This window comes from Octodon degus, unplaced genomic scaffold (genome assembly GCF_000260255.1).
Source record: "Octodon degus isolate 3935 unplaced genomic scaffold, OctDeg1.0 scaffold00055, whole genome shotgun sequence".
NCBI classification, from domain to species: domain Eukaryota; kingdom Metazoa; phylum Chordata; class Mammalia; order Rodentia; family Octodontidae; genus Octodon; species Octodon degus.
The window spans coordinates 3,849,508-3,868,187 of NW_004524631.1; the positions used below are offsets into that span (position 1 = coordinate 3,849,508).

General features: G+C 39.6%; 1 protein-coding gene across 2 annotated transcripts in view; it reads left to right on the top strand.

The window, feature by feature from the left end:
* Tnfsf10 (TNF superfamily member 10) overlaps positions 1 to 10,232 on the top strand; it is a 17,948-nt gene extending 7,716 nt beyond the window's left edge. For both annotated transcript variants that reach the window (XM_004633444.2, XM_023717859.1), the window contains exons 3-5: positions 2,909 to 2,951; positions 6,715 to 6,819; positions 9,335 to 10,232. In XM_004633444.2, coding sequence (XP_004633501.1) covers positions 2,909 to 2,951; positions 6,715 to 6,819; positions 9,335 to 9,786 — 600 coding nt within the window. In that variant the 3' untranslated portion in view covers positions 9,787 to 10,232. The remainder of the gene's footprint in view (positions 1 to 2,908; positions 2,952 to 6,714; positions 6,820 to 9,334) is intronic.
* Positions 10,233 to 18,680: the final 8,448 nt, after the last annotated feature.

The window sequence follows — 18,680 nt, forward strand, 5'->3', positions numbered from 1 at the left end:
TTTTGTTTTTTTGTTTGTTTAGTTTTTTTGCACAACCGGGATTGAACTCAGGCCCTTGCACTTGCCAGGGAAGTGCTTATTCCACTGAGCCATCTCCCCGACCCCCAACTCCAACATTTGTCGTTGGGTTATTTCTTTATGATAGCCATTCTTTCTGGGGTGAGATGATATCTCAATGTTGTTTTAATTTGCATTTCGTGGCTAGCTAGTGATGTGGAGCATTTTTCATATATTTATTCGCTTCTTTAATTTCATCCTCTGAGAAGCATGTGTTCATCTCGGATGCCCATTTCTGCACTGGGTCTTTAAATTTTGGGGCCCTGGTGTTTTTTAGTTCTTTATTTTCATTCAGAATATTAAAAAAGTCAAATAATAATGTTTTATATTCTTCCCATATTATTGATATCCAAAACTAAATATATCTTTATTTATTGTTTTGTATCTATATAGAAATGACAAGTGGAGGAAAAAGAGACACTTAAGAGATAAAAAGTGGGGCCAGGGAGATGGCTCAGTGGAATAAGCGTTTCTCTGGCAAGCGCAAGGGGCTGAGTTCAATCCCCAGTTCTGCCAAAAAAAAAAAAAAAAAAAGAAAGAAAAAAGAAATAAAAGGTGATGATATTTTAATTTACAAATTAATAAATGACAAATTGTAAAACAAATCTGTTTATAGAAATTGCTTAAACAGGATCCCTCGCAGAAACATCGTGTTATCCAACAGTTAATTCTACTAAATATGGTTAACTGATTTCACCCTTAGCAAAGTAATAGATCAAATTAACATTTTCTCTGACCAATCTCTTCTTTGTAAGGTGGTACTTAGTAATATTTGCCTTTAGCCTTCCTGAAAAGGTCAGATGAGAACATGGATATTAAAAATATTCTGTGACCTAAGAAGCCCTGTGTATGCAAACATTGTCTAAAGATACACCAGGGGAACTTCCAGGGTGGGAAGAGGATGTATTGTAGATTGGTTTGTTAAGTCTATGGTTAATCGGGCACTTTCCCCATTGGAAGCTGCATGTTACTGGTGATTATGGAGTCCTGGGCTATGCTCACAGGTCTGAACACACCTATGATGCTGTTTCTATGGAAATGAAATTGGCTTTCCTCCTGGGCATCCCAGGATCGCATCTGCCCTATGACTTCCCTGGAAATATGGCCTGGATTGGGCCACCCACTGTACACAGCTGTAGTGAAAGAGCCGTGACCACTCAGGAGATGAGGACCAACAAGAGTCTAGGCTGAGAAGTGAAGCACTGAAGGCCCTGGGCCCCGGGGGTTGGGCATCGACCAACTTCTCTGCAGAGAAGCTGCCCTTGGAGGTGGGGCAGAGATCTATAGACTGAGGGGCCCGCCAGATGCCCGGCTGGTGGTGGGGAGGCCAGGGATGTGGTGCAGATGGACCTCACATAGAATTTGCTTGCAGTCCTCTCTTTCCCTCCCAGACATCAACTAAAGCACCGAGAAGTTGGAGGGGCCAGGGAGAGGCTGCAAAGGAGGAGGCAAGGATTCTCCACTCTGCTCGGGCCCATTAGTAAAGCTTTGTTTCCCCAAAGGTCCTGCTTTCATTCTGTAGAGCGTCTCAACACGTGCTCACCACAGCACTGTCAGCCTCTTCTATACACTATTAAAGCGAGGGCGAAGTGCACGTGAGATGGGCTAAGCACCTCGTGCAGTCTCACAGAGCCAGGAAAGGGGATTTGTTGGCCTCCAGGTGACTCCGCTTGGTGCTCTCTCCCATGCTGCTTCTAACATGGCAAGAAGGGCTTCACTCTCCTTCCCCACTCCTCTCCCTTCCTTCTGTCCCAAGATGAGAGAGAGAGAGAGGAAAAAGAGCAAAAGTGAGAAAGACTGAGGGACCCACGGAGAAGAGAGAGGGGGAAGAGGTCACATTCCCTCGCACACCCTTTCCTACACCCCAGCCCTCTCAGACTTCAGTGAGCACTCCTCTGGGGCATGAGGCAGAGGGAGCACAGGGCTTCCCTGGGTAGGAGAACAGAGAACTAAGCAGTGACAGGGGAAGAGTACAGCGACAACCCAAGTTTTCAAGGGTGACAGAGCTGAGAGAACAGTGTTCAGAAGCCATGGAAAAAGCTGGTATCACGGGGATACCTGTAATCCTAGCACTTGGGAGGCTGAGGCAGAAGGATCATGAGGTTGGGGGCAGCCTGTGCTGCACAATGAGATCCTGTCTCAAAAATATATAAAAAGCTGTCAATAAGCTAAGTCGAGTTCTGTTTGTTTAATAGAAAACCTTAGTTTTCACTTTTTTACTGGTTTGGGGTAATTCCCTCAGTCATTAGCGAAGAGCTGTGAGCTTGGTATCATATCTTTACCATGGTCATGAATGCCTCAGCCACATCCTCACAAAGAAGAGGGTGCTGTCACCCAGTCATAGATTGGTGGGCTGGATGTCTATGGGTAGCATAAGGCCGAAATGTGCTTTTTACATAAGGCTTGGGTCTGTCCAATGATTTCACGCATGGGCTGTGTTGTACAGGGATTGTATACACACAAAAGCGTGCACCCAGACAGAGACCCCCCCACAGAAAGTAATATGATATGTCTGCCTCCTTCACTGGCCACATGGAAGCCTGGGGGACATTAGGCTGACTTGACTTGTCAGATGTCCCTTCCTCTTGCCCGGACCTTTCAAAGACTTCATCCAGATGCAGAACATCCCCAGGCAGGGTTGGTTCTTTAATCACTGCATAAGGAAAGAGATCCTAACATTCACCCCGCTCCCTCCCCACTGAGAACCTTATGCTTAAACAATGCAAAGCTTCTGAGATTGATGTCTTATGTAGAAATATCCTGCTAGGCAGAGCAAGAAGAGCCTAGACATTCTGTAGTCAGGTAAAAAATGTTTAGAGAGATTAACAAGCTTTTTCAATACTGTTTGCAGATGGTTTCGACAACCTTTGAGGAAACCATTCCTACATCTCAAGGTAGTAATTTTTGTTATTTTAACTTGTTACTGCTAACTTCATGGGGGTGGATGGTTCTCTGTCCTCCTAACTGCTCCCATCCCCACGTCCCACCTCTGGCCGGCTGCTTGTGGTCCCAAGCCACTTACTGATCCTACTGAAGCTCTGCACTGGCTGCTGGAGAGCTCAGAACCAACTCTGTGACACATCTACGGTCGATCTTTACTTCCTCTTTTTTTTTCTCCCCTTTATCTCAGTCTATTTATTTATTTCACCTTCTAATGTGCTATAAATAAACACTTTTAAATCTTTTCTGGAATATCCCAAACATAAAACAAAGAAAATCTCCCCAAAGTTACCCATGTTCAGGGCTTCTAACCACAACCACACTGCTTCTCTTCCCACAAAAGCCTCTTGCCGCCTTGTACCTCCTCAGCGAGTTTCCTCCTCGCCCCTCGCCAGCTTCCGCTGTGGTCTTTTGCACGCTCACTCGCTGTCCTCCGCAGGGCAGCAGCCTTCCACTGAGCCCTGCTCCCTGGGTTGGCTGCCCAGACTGGAGTCTTCTGCCCTCCATCCGGCTCCTTCTCCCAGGCGCCTCCTGCTCCTTTTTGGCTCTCTATTGTTTCCTTTTCCTTCCAAGAGGCCTTTCCTGGCCACCTTTCCAAACAAGTTCCCTAAGCCTTGTTATTTCAATCATATATACCTTGTTTCTGCTTCTCTGTAAGGTTAAATATCTTCAAAGATGGAAAACTCTTTTTTTTTATCTCTTAATACTCAGTCTCAGACCTACTAGATTCTTTCTCTTGATAGTTTCCTGTCTGTCTGTCTGTCTGTCTGTCTGTCTGTCTGTCTCTCTCTCTCTCTCTCTCTCTCTCTGCATGTGTTTGTACCCAAGTATATATTTTGTCACTGAATTGAAATTCATATAACACGTAACCAATCATTTAGAAGTACATGATTCCATATAATTGGTGTATGCAAAATGTTATACCAATGCCACTTCTCTGCCTGGAAGGTTTTTAATTAGACTTTTGGAATGAATAAGTGTGTAAACAAATAAAATATCTTTCCAAGCAATTTATCTATTCCCATTTTCTCATACTAATGGCTATGCAAGCCTGAATGCATATGTCCAAAACTTAACAGGAATGAAACTTTTTAATCTCACCACTTGAAAACCCCTATTTTCCTTTATCAAATAAGAAGGCAAGGCCTGCCCGTGGGATCTAAGCATACATTCTGATAGCTTCCCCAAAGGTCAATGCCCTAGTGAGAGTACTGAACATGCTACCTGTTCTGATAGACCAATCAGGGCTGTAGCCTCCAGTGGATGGATACACATGCTATTGTCCATGTCAGAGGATCATTTTCTTTTTCATTCATCCATGTGAGGCATGGAAATAATGTTCTACTCTGCATTTTTTTTTATTTTTTATTTGGTACAGGACCTCACTACATAGCTCAGACTCGTAGTGATCCTCCTGTTTTCAGCCTCCCCAGCACTGGGATTAAAGGCACGTGCCACCACGTCCAGACTCGGTGTCCTGCTCAGTCCCCACCTGGGGACAGGGCCGGCGCAGCAAGTGGGACCCAGCACTGAACTCATGTTCTACTATGGATATCGAGATGCAACCCTGACAGCCAAATATACATATTCATGTTTTGTTTTTGTTTTCTGGAAGTGTTTGCCATAAACATTTGGAAATTTCCTTTCTCTCAAATTTGCTTTCTAGTCGAGGCTTTCCCATACCTTTCCCATGATCTCAAGTGCAAATTGGATTCAGTTCTGAATATCGCAAGCAAAGTGTTAAGGGTTAGAATGTGTGTGGCCGGCAGCATGAATGATTCAACAGTCAAGGTTGAAGGTGAATGGACATGCCAACCTTGAAAGGCGGGCATTCTGAAACTAATGTGCAACTAGCTATGCATCTTTGTCCTCAGTGTGATATAAATGCCCACTCATCCTGATTAATTTACAGCCAATACCAGAGAGTTGCAAGAAATTTCTCATCTTCTATTCATGCCTCCTCTAAGACTTTTTTTTTTTTTTTTTTTTTGGTACCAGGAAGGACTTTGCACTTGCCAAGCAGACACTTATGCCACTCAGCTGTGTACCTGGCCTCACCTCTAAGCAATGTTATCATCTCCTTTTGAAAAATCCTTGTACAACAGCCTACATTTAGGCTGTTAACCCATTCCAATCAGTTATAATCATCTGGTAACATATCTGTTAGTCTGCAGCCCTCTCACCTTCTGGCTATCAAACCTAATTGTGACACCTAACCTGAATCACAACATGGTTCGTTACTTCCCCCAAATAGCACTGTTCCATTTCCCTAGGTCCCACAAAGTCCAAACTTTTTAACCTCACACCATATCTTCTAAACTTCAGCATTGCATTCAAATCTGAAACTCAGCTGCTCCTAGGCCTATGTCCCAATGGATGTTCTGTGTACCCTATCTCAGGCCTCCAGTTCAGCTCATGGGATGCTTTTCTCCTCTCTTCAGCCTGTTCTGGCACTTATCCCTGGATACCTAACAGTTTTCTGCATTTGCTTGTTTATAATCTTCCTCCTTACCCTAGAGGAGTACTAGGCACAGTTGTAGTGAGCATTTTGCTTTACTGGAGAAAATGAAAGAAAAGATTCTTAGTACTCTCTCCTCCACATAGCCTCCCCTCACTTCAGCTCCCCAATAAATAGGAATCTTTCCCTCCTCTGCATACCTGACACCCTTCATTTCTATTTCTCCTAGGTAAATTGTCACTTACTAATTCTTAGCTTACAAAAATTGTTGTAAGTCCCTAAGGACTAGGTCAGCTGAGTCAGTCATTAGTCTACGCAATCCTGCACTGCACAGCATAGTACCTTAGTACTATTTATTTGATAAAAACACTAAAATGGATTTTAAGAACCAATATAAGCACACTTGGGAAACTTGAGTAGATATTTTAGAGAGAAGTTTATAGAATTTGTTCTTTTTTTTTTTTTTTTTTTTTTGCAGAACCAGGGGCTGAACTCAGGCCCTTGTGCTTGCCAGGCAAGTGCTTATTCTACTGAGCCACCTCCCTGGCCCAGGATTTGTTCTTTTGCAAGGCTGCCCTCAGTATTCTGGATGGGAGACAAAGACATCTTATTGCTTACAATCTAGTGAATCAATAATTTATATGCTCATACTCTGAATTTTGTGGCTAGTATGTCAATTCCTATCTCTTTTTTGGTGGTGGTACAGGGGCTTTGGAAGGGTTGTTGAGTATCAGACTGTAGTATGTATGGAAAGTTTTTACTACTGCTACTCCTTTAGAATCTGCAGTAGCTACTAGCAAAAAGGGGGGGGAAGATTGAAATGACAAAAATTGGTACAACTCCAATTTTTTCTTCATACAACTCAAAGTAGAAATTTGCCAATACTTGGGTTTTGAACACAGTAATTCCCTCAGTAGAGTTATTACAAGTCCACAGTTCTTAAACTTTTGTTTTATTTTGTTTTTGAAAGAAGCCAATTTGTTGTGTTTCATTTATTTGGACCTTTCCTCTGAAATGCTGATACAATCTAATCCACATCACTGATTAATCTTTCCATCTAAAGCACTTTGAAAATTAAATAAAAATCGAAGTAGATTGGTCATCATATTCAAATATGGATTGTTTTTATCAAAACCCACATGATCAACTTTGCAAATTCAGTGTGTTTCCAATGCCTGAGTGATAAAAGCTGTGAACAACAATGTACTTTGAAAGCCAGCTTCGCAAGTGCTGATAATTCTTTGCCATTTCTCTTTCAGAACAACAACTAAGTCTTACCCCAGGGAGAGACAGAAGGTTGCAACAAGGAGCAGCAGCTCATGTAACAGGGACCACGCGGAAAAGTTCCAAGGCCTTAGACCTCGGTAAGAGAAACAATGAACCTCTGCTTTAGGGTTTGAGATGAGCTCTGTGATAGGGCACTTGCCTAGCTTGTGCCTGCATGGCGTTTAACTCAGTAACAAAATGAAGAAAAAAATTAAATCTAACTTGGAGGAAGGCAATAGAAGAATAGCTACGCCAAGTTTGTGTTTTTAAGCTTTTGGCAGCTGTAGTGCTGTGGCTAGCTATAAAATGGTCAGTAATAGTCAAATCTCAAATCGATTCTTCAGAAGCAAAATTCCAGACAAAGAGCTTCGTTGCTGATGTATAATTGGCATCGTATGAAATGGGAAAAATTTTATCCTTGAGATTCCTGGGCTTCCGCTTTGTCTTTTTTCTTTTCAATTTCTTTCTCTCTCACACTTTCTTAGAAATGCTTCTTCTGTTGCACTGCACTCTTCCTCTTCTGCATTTGCATCAAATCTTCTCTTCAAAGGTTCTAAATCTTTTCTTTTTGTTATGGGTCCCTAGGAGCCCCTCTTGGCTGTTAGATTAAGTTGAACCACACCAAATCGCCAACATTTGACTGTTTTTCACTTGCAAAGATGTCAGGTTCACAGTTGAACAAAATACATTAAGACTAACTCTTCTCTGTTGGACCAGATGTCAATGTAGTACTGTAGCGTGGCACAAGGGTCTATAAATGTTCACACTGGAACTCAGCTCCTCATCACCTACACAAGTGCTATAATCAGAAAATATACTGGATTTTAAAAATTTATTACAGTAAATGACACATAGCCATTAATATTCTTTCTCACTTTGGACATACTGATCCCATTATTCTTGCCACTTATGGAAGAGGTCTGGAAGTCCTCTGTGACGGTCCTTAGCTGCACTGTGGTGGCTGCCTTGGTATCCTGAATCCATTCATAGTGTTTATGACTTTGGGGAAAAGCCAGACGTCTTCTGGTGCCAGATCTGTGCTTAAAGCGAACAAGGGCACCCCAGTTCTGATTTACAAGCCTGCCTCTCCCTGGGACAGCTCTGGGCAGCATCATTCACCACATTCTGTAATCACACTCAGTAAAGATACTGACGAAAGACAACGTTCAGAACTACTTCAGAGAGTGACAGGTATAGTGGGGCAAGTGTGTTCAAAGGAAGGGTGGGTATTTTGAGGAGGATTGATGACAATATGTCTTTTACAATAATAAACCTTTAAAAAATTTAAACACTCAGAGCCAGCCAGATAGCTCAGCGGACTAAAGCTCCTGCTTAGGCAGAGCTCAGTGGTCGGGGTTCACAATCCCTGGAGTGCCGTTCTGGCCCTGCCCCCGGGGTGCACTGAGAAGGTGGTTGAGACTGGGCTTGGTGGCGCACACCAGTAATCCCAACATTTGGGAGGCTGAAAACAGGAGGATCACTTCAAGTCTGATCTACTAATAAGACCCTGTAGACCCTGTATTAAAAAAAATTAAACATTTATCATATATATTTGACCACTCCTTGTATGTCAACAGCAAACTTTAAACAAGTCAAGCTTCTGTTTTTTGAGGTACAAAGCAAGATAATTATTAACTCAGAAAATGATACAAAATTAACAGTAACTCATGCAAATTGTTTTTATTAAAGGACTCAATAACTAGTCATCTTTATGATTATAAAAGGCTTGTCCCAAGTTAAATTTCAGAAATATCAATTAATAAATTAAAAGTTTCTTTCCTATCTTTTTTTCTTCACAAAGTTCTCTTGGATCCCTGAACATATATTTTAGAAATGATTGACATGCTTTGCTCAAAAGTAGGGTGATTATTGCAATGTTACTGTTTGTTGTTCATCAACAAGTATAAACACAGTTGAAAATCTTGAAATGCTAAATTTTGTACCACTCATGGAAATGACCCCAAAGTTTAAAAAAGAAGATTGATTTTTATAGGGCCCTTCTTTATTCAAAGTGTGAGTTAAGACTTGAGGATCTGAGGATCGTTAAATCAGGGCTGCTTTGCTAATCTTTATTCCTGTCTCACTTTGCACTGGAGATTCCTTCTGTTTGAGAGCAACTTTTGCCTCTGGGGAGTGGAGCAAGGCCATAGATGAACTCAAAAGTCCCAAGGAAATAGTAAAATGTCCTGAGACCTACACTTAAGGAAATTATAATATTTCTTTTGGTTTCCTTCAAGATTCCCCATTTTATTTGACCAACACAGGAAGGAAGGAGAGGGAGGGTTCAGGATAGCAGGTCTGCCTAGGAGTAACACCCTTCATCTACCATTCATGAATCTGCTATCACTCAGAGCTGAGTGGGTCAAGTGTTGGCATAGTTGGTAGATGCAGTACAGAAAGGCCAGAGACACCCAGCAAGTCAAAGTGATAAAGGAGCCTACCGATTTTGTACTAGTAGAGTTTGTAATTCATGTAAGATTTAAGGGGTGAGAAGTTTAACATTAAACTGAAATCTAAGACCAACAGACATATGGGCTGAGAACAGCTACCAATGGTCTATTGGCTTTCTATAAATTCTCTTCTGCTAATCTTTCATCTCTGATTCTTATCCAGCATCCAAGAATGAAAAGGCTCTGGGCCACAAACTGCAACACTGGGAGTCATCGAGGAAAGGACATTCATTCCTGAATAATTTGCACCTGAGGAATGGAGAACTGGTGATCCACCAAGCAGGGCTTTATTACATCTACTCCCAGACATATTTTCGCTTTCAAGAAAGTGAAGAAAACTCAGGAATAATTTCAAAGGAAGAGAACAGAAAGAAAAACAAACAAATGGTACAATATATTTACAAATTCACGAACTATCCTGAACCTATAATGCTGATGAAGAGTGCTAGAAATAGTTGCTGGTCCAAAGATTCAGAGTATGGACTGTACTCCATCTATCAGGGAGGTGTGTTTGAGCTTAAAGAAAATGACAGAATTTTTGTCTCTGTGACTAATAAAAGCTTGATTGACTTGGACCAAGAAGCCAGTTTCTTTGGCACCTTTTTAATTAACTAAACGATCTGGAAAGAAACAGCAATAACTTAAAAGTGAAGATTCATTCTTTAAGACAAAAGACGATGAAGATGTATAGAATTTGTGAAGAGGAGCACCACAACTGGAAGTCTCCAAAATACACAGTTTTAACATCTCTGAAGCAGGAACAAATTCTGAACAGCTTGTGCTTCTCACCTTCAAAAGTCAGCTTGGCCAACATCACCGGAATGGAGGAAGTGACTCCTCTGAACAGGGGAAGAAATGGGCCAGGCATTTGGGGACCCCACTGTCACTCTGGATCCAAATGTGAAGGCTCACTCTCCCACTCGCACCTGTCTCTGCACCTATGAGACCTCTAGACCTTGCACTGGAACTGCAGAGCCTTGAGCCAGAATATACCTCTCCCCACTGCTTCAGTAGCTAGGTGCAAAGCATTCTGTGGTGTGCGTGGGTCACCTGGGCCTTTTTTTTTTTTTTTTTTTTTTTTTATAAAAGCGCCTTTGAATTTAGTCTTACAACCACTGTCAACAGCCAGTCCTTCCAACTGCCTCATCCTTTATTTTTCCATCATGCTAATGTGGACCTTACATGCTAACAGATTATTACCCTGTTGCTGAAAGCCTGTCTTCTCTCATGATACCAGGGCACACTTCATGATGACTACAACTGTATATATAGCGTCTGACTTTAGTCCCCACACAAAATATACTTGTAAGGAATGCTCAGATGAATGACTACCTATCATTACAGAAAGTACATAAGAGATAAATTGAGGATTTTAAAAGCTTAAAATGAAGAAAAACATTTTTTTAAGATTTAAAACAAGAACTGACTTTGTAAACAACACAGTACTTGGGATTGAAAATAATTCATTTTACTTTATTTTTATACAACTTTAACATGTATATAACTTTTTCAATAAAATATCAATGTTAAATACATTGCTTTGGTTTGTATGTGTTCATGTTCATTTTAGAGTATCATGAAAACTAAAACAGATCTGATCTCTTTCTCACTATATCTTTTCTCTGGTACATCATGCAGAACAGAGAAATTGCTCGTTTCGGTTTAGTATGCTCAGATGTACCACTTATTCCCCTCAAAGTTAATGCTTTTGTTATGGGTTGAGTTGTGTCTACTGAAAGAGGTAAGCTGAAGTCCCCAAAACTTCAGAATATAACCTTATTTGAAACCATTGTTCTGAGGAATTTAGAAGTTTGAGACCAGTCTAGTCAACATAGCAGACACCTCCCCTCAAAACACACACACATGCACACACACCACAATATTCAAATGAAAGTCCATATTGTGCAGTCCTTCAAAGGATGTTTTTCATATACTTGGATTTTGTGGAAAAGAAAATGGCAGTAAAAGTACTCGCCTATCATTTGAAAATAAGTGTAACAGGTTATAATCAGTTGAGATGAGGCCATAGTGGATCTGGATGGCTCCTTAATACGCTACAAAAGTTCTTTCAAGAAGGGACCATTGGGTACAGACAAGAGACTCATGGGTACAGACAAGGGACTGTTGGGTACAGCAGACAGAGATTAGAGTGATGCAGGTGCAAGAACTCCAAGGCTGGGTGGTCATCTTCAGGAGCGAGGAGGAGACAAAAGGGTCCTACCAGCATCTCGGGAGCCATAGTCTGACAAACGCCCTGATTTTACACATAGGGCTCCAGAAGTGTAAGGTAACAAATTCCTGGACTCAAAGTCACCCTCAGATGGTGATAGTTTGTTCCAGCAGTCCTAAGAAGAAATCTTTTCCACTGATAATCATACAGATATCAGTACAAGTTATTTCTAAAAGCTTTAAAGTTTGGCCTTCAAAGCTTAAGAGTGTCATTCAACTACAATTTAATTTGTGTATTATGTGACAAAGGAATCAAGTTTTATCTTTTACCATAGAAATATCCACTTGAACATCATTTGTCTTTTATAAAGCTTACCTTTTATTCTACAGATTTTAATGTGTCTTTAAATACCATGTTTGCACATGTTTTTTTCTCTTTCTTTTCCTCTAGTGGTTTATTTGCATACCTTACACTTTTATTGTCATTCTTTGAAAATTGTAGTGAAATGTATATAACAGAAAATTCACTATTTTAATTCTTTTCAGTGTATAATCCAGTGACATTACCTGGTTTCGTATTATTCTGCAAACATAATTACCGTTCATCTCCAGAATGTTTTTCATTATCTCAAGCTGAAATTCTCTATATATTAAATAGTTTCATCCATTACTCCCTTCCCCCAGCCCCTGATAACTACCTTCTACTTAATTTCTCTATTAATTTAACTACCTTAAGTACTTCATGTAACTGGAAGTATATAATTTGCCTTTTACTTGTTTGACTGATACAATGACTTCAAGGTTCATCCATGTTGTCACATGTTAAAATTTCCTTCTTTTCTAAAGCTCAACAAAATTCCATTTAATTAATGTAAAGTTTTAAAATCTCAGATCAATGACAACCACCAAATTTCCATAGCTGAATGTACAACACCAACTCAAAAGGGAGCTTAGTGGTGTAAACCCTGAAGAGCAGCCAGTTCTAGAGGCCACCAGATGCCATCATCTTAAAGAACTGATAGCCATGTAAGTGCAAGCATCCATAAGGTCCTTATCCATGGTGGCAAGAGGACAAAACCATAAAGAAATAGCTTGATGTCTCTTTTGGGACAATACAAAGACATTTATGAAATCAAACAAGAGTACCCATTAAGAGCAAATCTTCCTCATTTATTTTTATTTTTTAAAATTTTTTCCATAATTTCATTGAGAAATAAATAGCAATGAAACAGTTTCAAATTGAATTGGGAGGACAGTTCTAATAATTAACACATTGCATACTGCCTTGCTAGTGATTATTTGTTGTACAAGATGCAGACATGATATCCTATTTGCAAACACAATTAGAACAAATCCCTCTATTCCTTGAATTAAGAGAATGTAGCTATATATCTATCCTAACCATTTTGAATACACAGATACAAAATGGTCATTCATCTATATCCCCCTTTTTTGTTCAGTTCCATCATTTAAATATTATAGGTATGTGAACTCAGCAAAATATTCCAAAATAGTCCAATAGTCCATAATAGTATTGGGTCTTCCACTTGACTGGCAATGTAAGAAGTTGTTGACCTGAGTCCCGTACAGCTCAACATAACAACATGGCTTTATTTCTTGTACTTAATTTTTATACTTTTCTGCTGGATGGTTAAGACCAAGACAAAGCAAGATCTATGTAACAAGAATTGTAGCTTTTGGATCTTATAAGGTCAGTCAAATCCCCTCAGGATTTAGCCTGAGACCCTGTACCTCAGATTGTAGATCCTTTGTCAGTGTCAACCATGTGGATGAGTCACACCCATTGCTTGGCCAATTTAAGAGCAAATCTTCCTTGTACATCCAAAAGTATCAAACCACACTTGCTGATCAGAGAACATATAACAACACCAAAATATCAACAATCTGCAAGGGCCTGATGCTGACCTGCCTTGCATCATCCTCTGACTTAACTAATGACAACATCCACAGTCTTCCTGTACCTTTTCCCAAATTGTGCTTTCAACTTCCACTTCAAGCTGTCTTATTTTGTCTTCAAGCTTTTCAAATAAAATTTTTTGTATCTCATTTGCTGAGCTGTACTGAAAATACAAGCCTGTGTCACATAAGGTTGAGTGAAGTAAAGCAGACACAGAAGCTAACGTACAATATAACTTCACTTACATGTGGAACCCAAAGTATAGATAATTTAAAGAAGAAAATAAAAGATAGCTAACAAGGCATACAATTTTGCAAATGAGAAGGGACTCTAGACATGGAGAAGAGAGGGAGGAAGGAAGGAAAATAGTAAGAAGAATCAAGATATGTTGTGTATATGTACCCACTCCACACAAGAATGTAGCCATTGTGTACTACAAATATGTACTCATACACAAGTACAATATTTTGGTCTAGTGTAGAAAGCATAAAAAGCCACTATTAGTGAAAAATTGCATTGGCTGTTTTATAATCTGAACTTTAAATTGCAGTTTAAATTTTTTAAAAATCCTATTCACCAAAACCAGAGGAACATGAAATGACAATATAGGAGTCCCCTCTTCAGATCCAGTAGAACTAACTCTGTGCCCCCTGGTGGACAGATTCCTCCTTTGAGCACTAAGACCAATCTCGGTAGTGCTGCTGCGACTTCAGTGAACAGCAGTAGCATCACCTGCAGAGATTGGCAAAACAGATTTCTCTAACTCACTTGAAATGTGTAAAGTTCTGTAAATCTGGGTTGTGGCTTGAAAATCTGTGTTTCCAATGTTATGTTTCCAGGTGAACGTGATGTTTCTGGACCACAGAGCACTTCTTCTCATTTATTTTTTTATGAGTACATTGTTGCATATGGAGCGAAGATATTCCTCGTGGGGAGTTGGTACCTGTGCACACCACATCTCAGTCCTTCTCACCTCCCCTTCCTCCTCTGCTTCCATCTCCTGTCACCTTCCCATCTGAACAAATGTCCCTGTTTTCTATTATCTTTTATTTTGCTCTTTAAATCATTTGTATTGTGGGTTCCACATATTAGAGAAATCATGCAATATTTAATCTTCTGTGTATGACATCTCATTTAACTTTATAGTCCCAAGGTACATCTGTCCTCTTATGAATGAAGTTTATCTTTTTTTATAACTGAATAGTATCCCCTTGTGCATATATGCTACATTTTTAAATGCATTTACCTGTTGATGGACATGTTTCCAAGATTTAGCTATTATGAATTGCACATGGGAATGTGTATATCACTGTAATGTATTTAATCTTTCAGCGAGATGGCCAGAAGGGTAATACTTGGATTAAATGGGATTACTATATGTAGTTTTTTGAGGAATCTTCATACCGATTTCCATAGTGACCATACTAGTTTGCATTCCCACACCAAAGCCTCACCAGCAGTTGATTGCATTTTGAGTCCTTGAGGATAGCCATTCTTTCTGGACTAAAATGGAATCTCAGGATGGAGGCATTTGCATTTTCCAGAGAGAGAGAGAGAGAGAGAGAGAGAGAGAGAGAGAGAGAGAGAGAGAGAGAGAGAGAATTTTTTTGCTATATGTACTGGCTATTTGTACTTGTTCTGAGAAGTGTCTATTCATTTCAGTTGCCATTTTTCATTGGATCTTTTATTTGGGAGTCTATTTTTTTGAGTTCTTTAAAATAATAGCCTTCTGACTGAGGAATAGGGGTCAATTCTGTAAGATATCTCCTCACCTCCATTGCTTGTTTGTTTTTTGGTGCAGTGTTTTCATTTTGTATAATCCTATCTGTTGACTCTTGGTGTTATTTCTTGTACCATTGAGATTCTGTTCAGAAAGTCCTTGCCCATGAATACTCAAGAGTTTTGTTTATCTTCCAGCAGATTAAGTGATTCTGTTAAAAATATAGGTCCTTGATCCATTTTGATTTTGTTTTAATGCAAGTTGTGATACAGGTCTAGACTCATTCAACTTCTTCATGTGAATAACCAGTCTCTAGTCACCACTTGTTAAAAAGGATATCTTTTTTTTTCAGTGTATATTTTTGGCCCCTTTAAGAAAGATCAGCCTATGACCATACCATCCTGAATATGCTTAATCTTGTCTGATCTCAGGAGCTAAGCAGGGTCAGGTCTGATTAGTACTAGAGGCTGCCTAGAAATAATGGGTGCTGCAGGATTTTTGGTAGCAGGCATGGTGGCACACGCCTATAATCCCAGCACTTGGGTGTCTGAGGAAGGAGGATTGCTCTGAGTTCTAGGCCAGCCTGGGATACATAGTGAGTTCAAGGCTAAACTAAATAGCAGGACCTTGTCTCAAAAAATTAAAAAAAAAAAAAAAAGATCAGATAGTTGAATATGCCTTGAGAAGTTTCTGCATCCTCTTTTTTATTCCACTGATTAACATGTCCAATTTTAAGCCAGTACATCGTTGTTTTTATTACTGTAGCTTTGTGATACAATTTTTATTTAGTACAGTCTACAGGGCCTCACTAGACAGATCAGATATGTAGCATTCCCCCTGTTTTCAGCCTCCCAAGAGCTGGGATTACAGGTGCGCGCCACCACGCCCAGTCTCAGTCGCTGTCTCAGCTCACCATGGGGGTGGGGCCAGCATGGCACTCTGGGGATCAAACTTTGTGATATAATTTGAAATCCAGGATTATGATGCCTTCTGATTTGCTTTTGCTATTTTAGATCTCTTCTTGCCTGAATGAATTTAGGATTTTTTTTTTTCTAGTTCTGTGAAAACTGGTGTTGGTATTTTGCAAGGGATAGCATTGAATCTATATACTAGTTTTGGTATTGTGACCATCTGGACAATATGGGGTTTTGCATATTAAGGAACAAGGGATATCTTCTCATTTTCTGTTGATGTCCTCTTAGATCTCTACTTTCGAAGAACCAGTTGTTTGACTGATGAACACTTTTTGTTTCAAAATTAATTTTATTAACTTTTTATTAATTTCTGCTCTGATCCTTACTATAGTTTCTTTACTTGTACTAGCTATAGATTGGGGAACTGCCTAGAATGGTGATTCTTATTCCACATGTAGGTAGCTTTCCCTGTGGGCTGATTTGCCATTTTATAAAGTCCTGTGCCTGTGTTTTGTTTGATGCACAAATCTCTTATTTCTGAATGATTTTGGTTTCTGGATGTGTGTCCCTCCCTTTTTTCTAGTTGTCTGAGTTTGTAGATGATTTTCTCTGAGTTACTCTAACATGGCTCCTCCTCTGTTCAGCCATGTTGAATCACCCTTAGTTATGGATTTAGGTTGTTCTCCTTTTCTTAGGACTGTGAGCTCCTGAGATTAGATTATTTATTTAGGATCACTCACTCTATTTTTCTTATGTGAGCATTCAGTGCTACAAAATTCCCCTTTGAACTGCTTTCATTCTGTCCCATAGATTCCGGTATGCTGTACTAGCATTTTTATTTGATTCTAGGAACTGTTTGATGTCTTCTGTGAACCATTCATTTTTTTAAAATGTATTTGGCACAAGGTCTCAATATGCAGCTTGTACTCATAGTGATCCCTGTTTTCAGCCTCCTCAGTGCTGGGATTACGGGTGTGCATCACCACACTCGGCCTCTGTGTTTGGCTCAGCACACCCGGGAGCAGTTCCAACACATCATATGGTCCCGGGGATCAAACCCCAGTCCTTGGCACTTGCTTAAGCTGAGCTATCTCGCTGGCCTAAACCACTGATTATTCAAGAGCATATTGTTTAATCTCTAGTGTTCACATAATTTCTACAATTTATTTTCCCATTGATTTCTAGCTTCATTCTAAACTATCATCTCATAATATTCATGGGATTATTTAAATTCTTTTGCATTTATTAAAGTAAGCCTTATGGATTAGAATGTGGTCTACTTTAAAGAAAGTTTTGTGCACTGCTAAGAAGAGTATGTATCTTTTGTTGGGTTGAACATCATATAGGTATCTATTAAGTCCAGTTATTCCAAGGTGTTCTTCAACTCTGATATTTCTTTGCTGATTGTTTGGTCTGTTTGGTCTGTTTGTGACAGTAGGATGTTGAGGTTCCCCATTATGAGCCTGTTGATGATTAACTGATCCTTTAAGTCCTGAAGAATCTGTTTCATGAAGTTTTGTATTCAGTGCATATATATTTTCAGTTGTTATCTCTCCCTGGTATATTCTTTAGCAAGTATGTAGTGATCTTCTTTGTCTCTTCTGATCAGTTTTGGCTTGAAGTTTACTTCGTCTGAAAATACGATAGCTACTCCTTGCTTTGGGAGGGTATGAATCTATACCCTCATGTTATGGAGGGTATAGATTCTCATCCTTTGATTTTTAGACTATAAGCTTCTTTAAGGATTGCGGAGGTTTTGTATGCAGCATACCATTTGATTTTAATTTTGGGTCCAATATACTAATCTGTCTCAATCATAGAGTTGAGATCATTTGCCTTGAGAGTTGTTACTGAAAGGTGTTGATTGATTCCTATCATTGCATTATTTTTCTGTTAGTTCCTTTTTCTGTTTTGCTCAACTGCTTACCTTGCGTGATGCATTTATTCTGCTAGGCCCTTGGGCATTGCTGACTTTATTGTCTCTGTTTAAGATATTCATAAGTATTAATGCAGTGCTAATCGATAGTCATGAATTTCCTAAGGTGGTCTTTATCGTGGGGGAGGCCTTAATTTCTTCACAAATTTTGAAAGCTACTTTTTCAGGATGCATTGATTTGAGTTGAAAGTTGTTTTCATTTAGAGCTTGAAGACTATCTTTCTAACTCCTCATGGCCTTTAATGTGTTTTTAAGTAATCTACAGGGGCTGGGGAAATGGCTCAGTGGAATAAGCGCTTCCCTGGCAAGCGCAAGGGCCTGAGTTCAATCCCCAGTTCCAGAAAAAAAAAAACAGTAATCTACAGCAATTCTAATAGTCCTACTTCTGTAAGTGATTTTGCATTTTAAAATTCTGTGCTTGTGTTGGACTTCCAGGATTTTAACTATGATATGTCATATAGAGGTTTTTTGTTTGTTTGTTTTTTTGATCATGGCTACTTGGAGTTTTATATGCTTTATTTGTTTCCATGTTGAATTCTTTCCACATATTTAGAAAACTTTCTATGATTTTTATAAACAAATTCTTATACGGTTTATGTCATCTAATTTTTTCTAATTTCTATTATTATTGGTTAGTCTTCTTTGGGTAGTCTAGCAGCTGTTGATCCATTTCACGTGATCTTACTGTTTTTAAGGTATCTCTGAGTACAGGGTCATCTGTGTCTGTGCTGTCTTCTATTTCTGACACTGTCTTCTCACACCGGTCACTTCTGCTGTCCATACTTCAGTAGAAATTACCTTCTCTTGGACTCTAACGCCTTGCTATCCTGGTCATCGTGTTTCTAATCACTG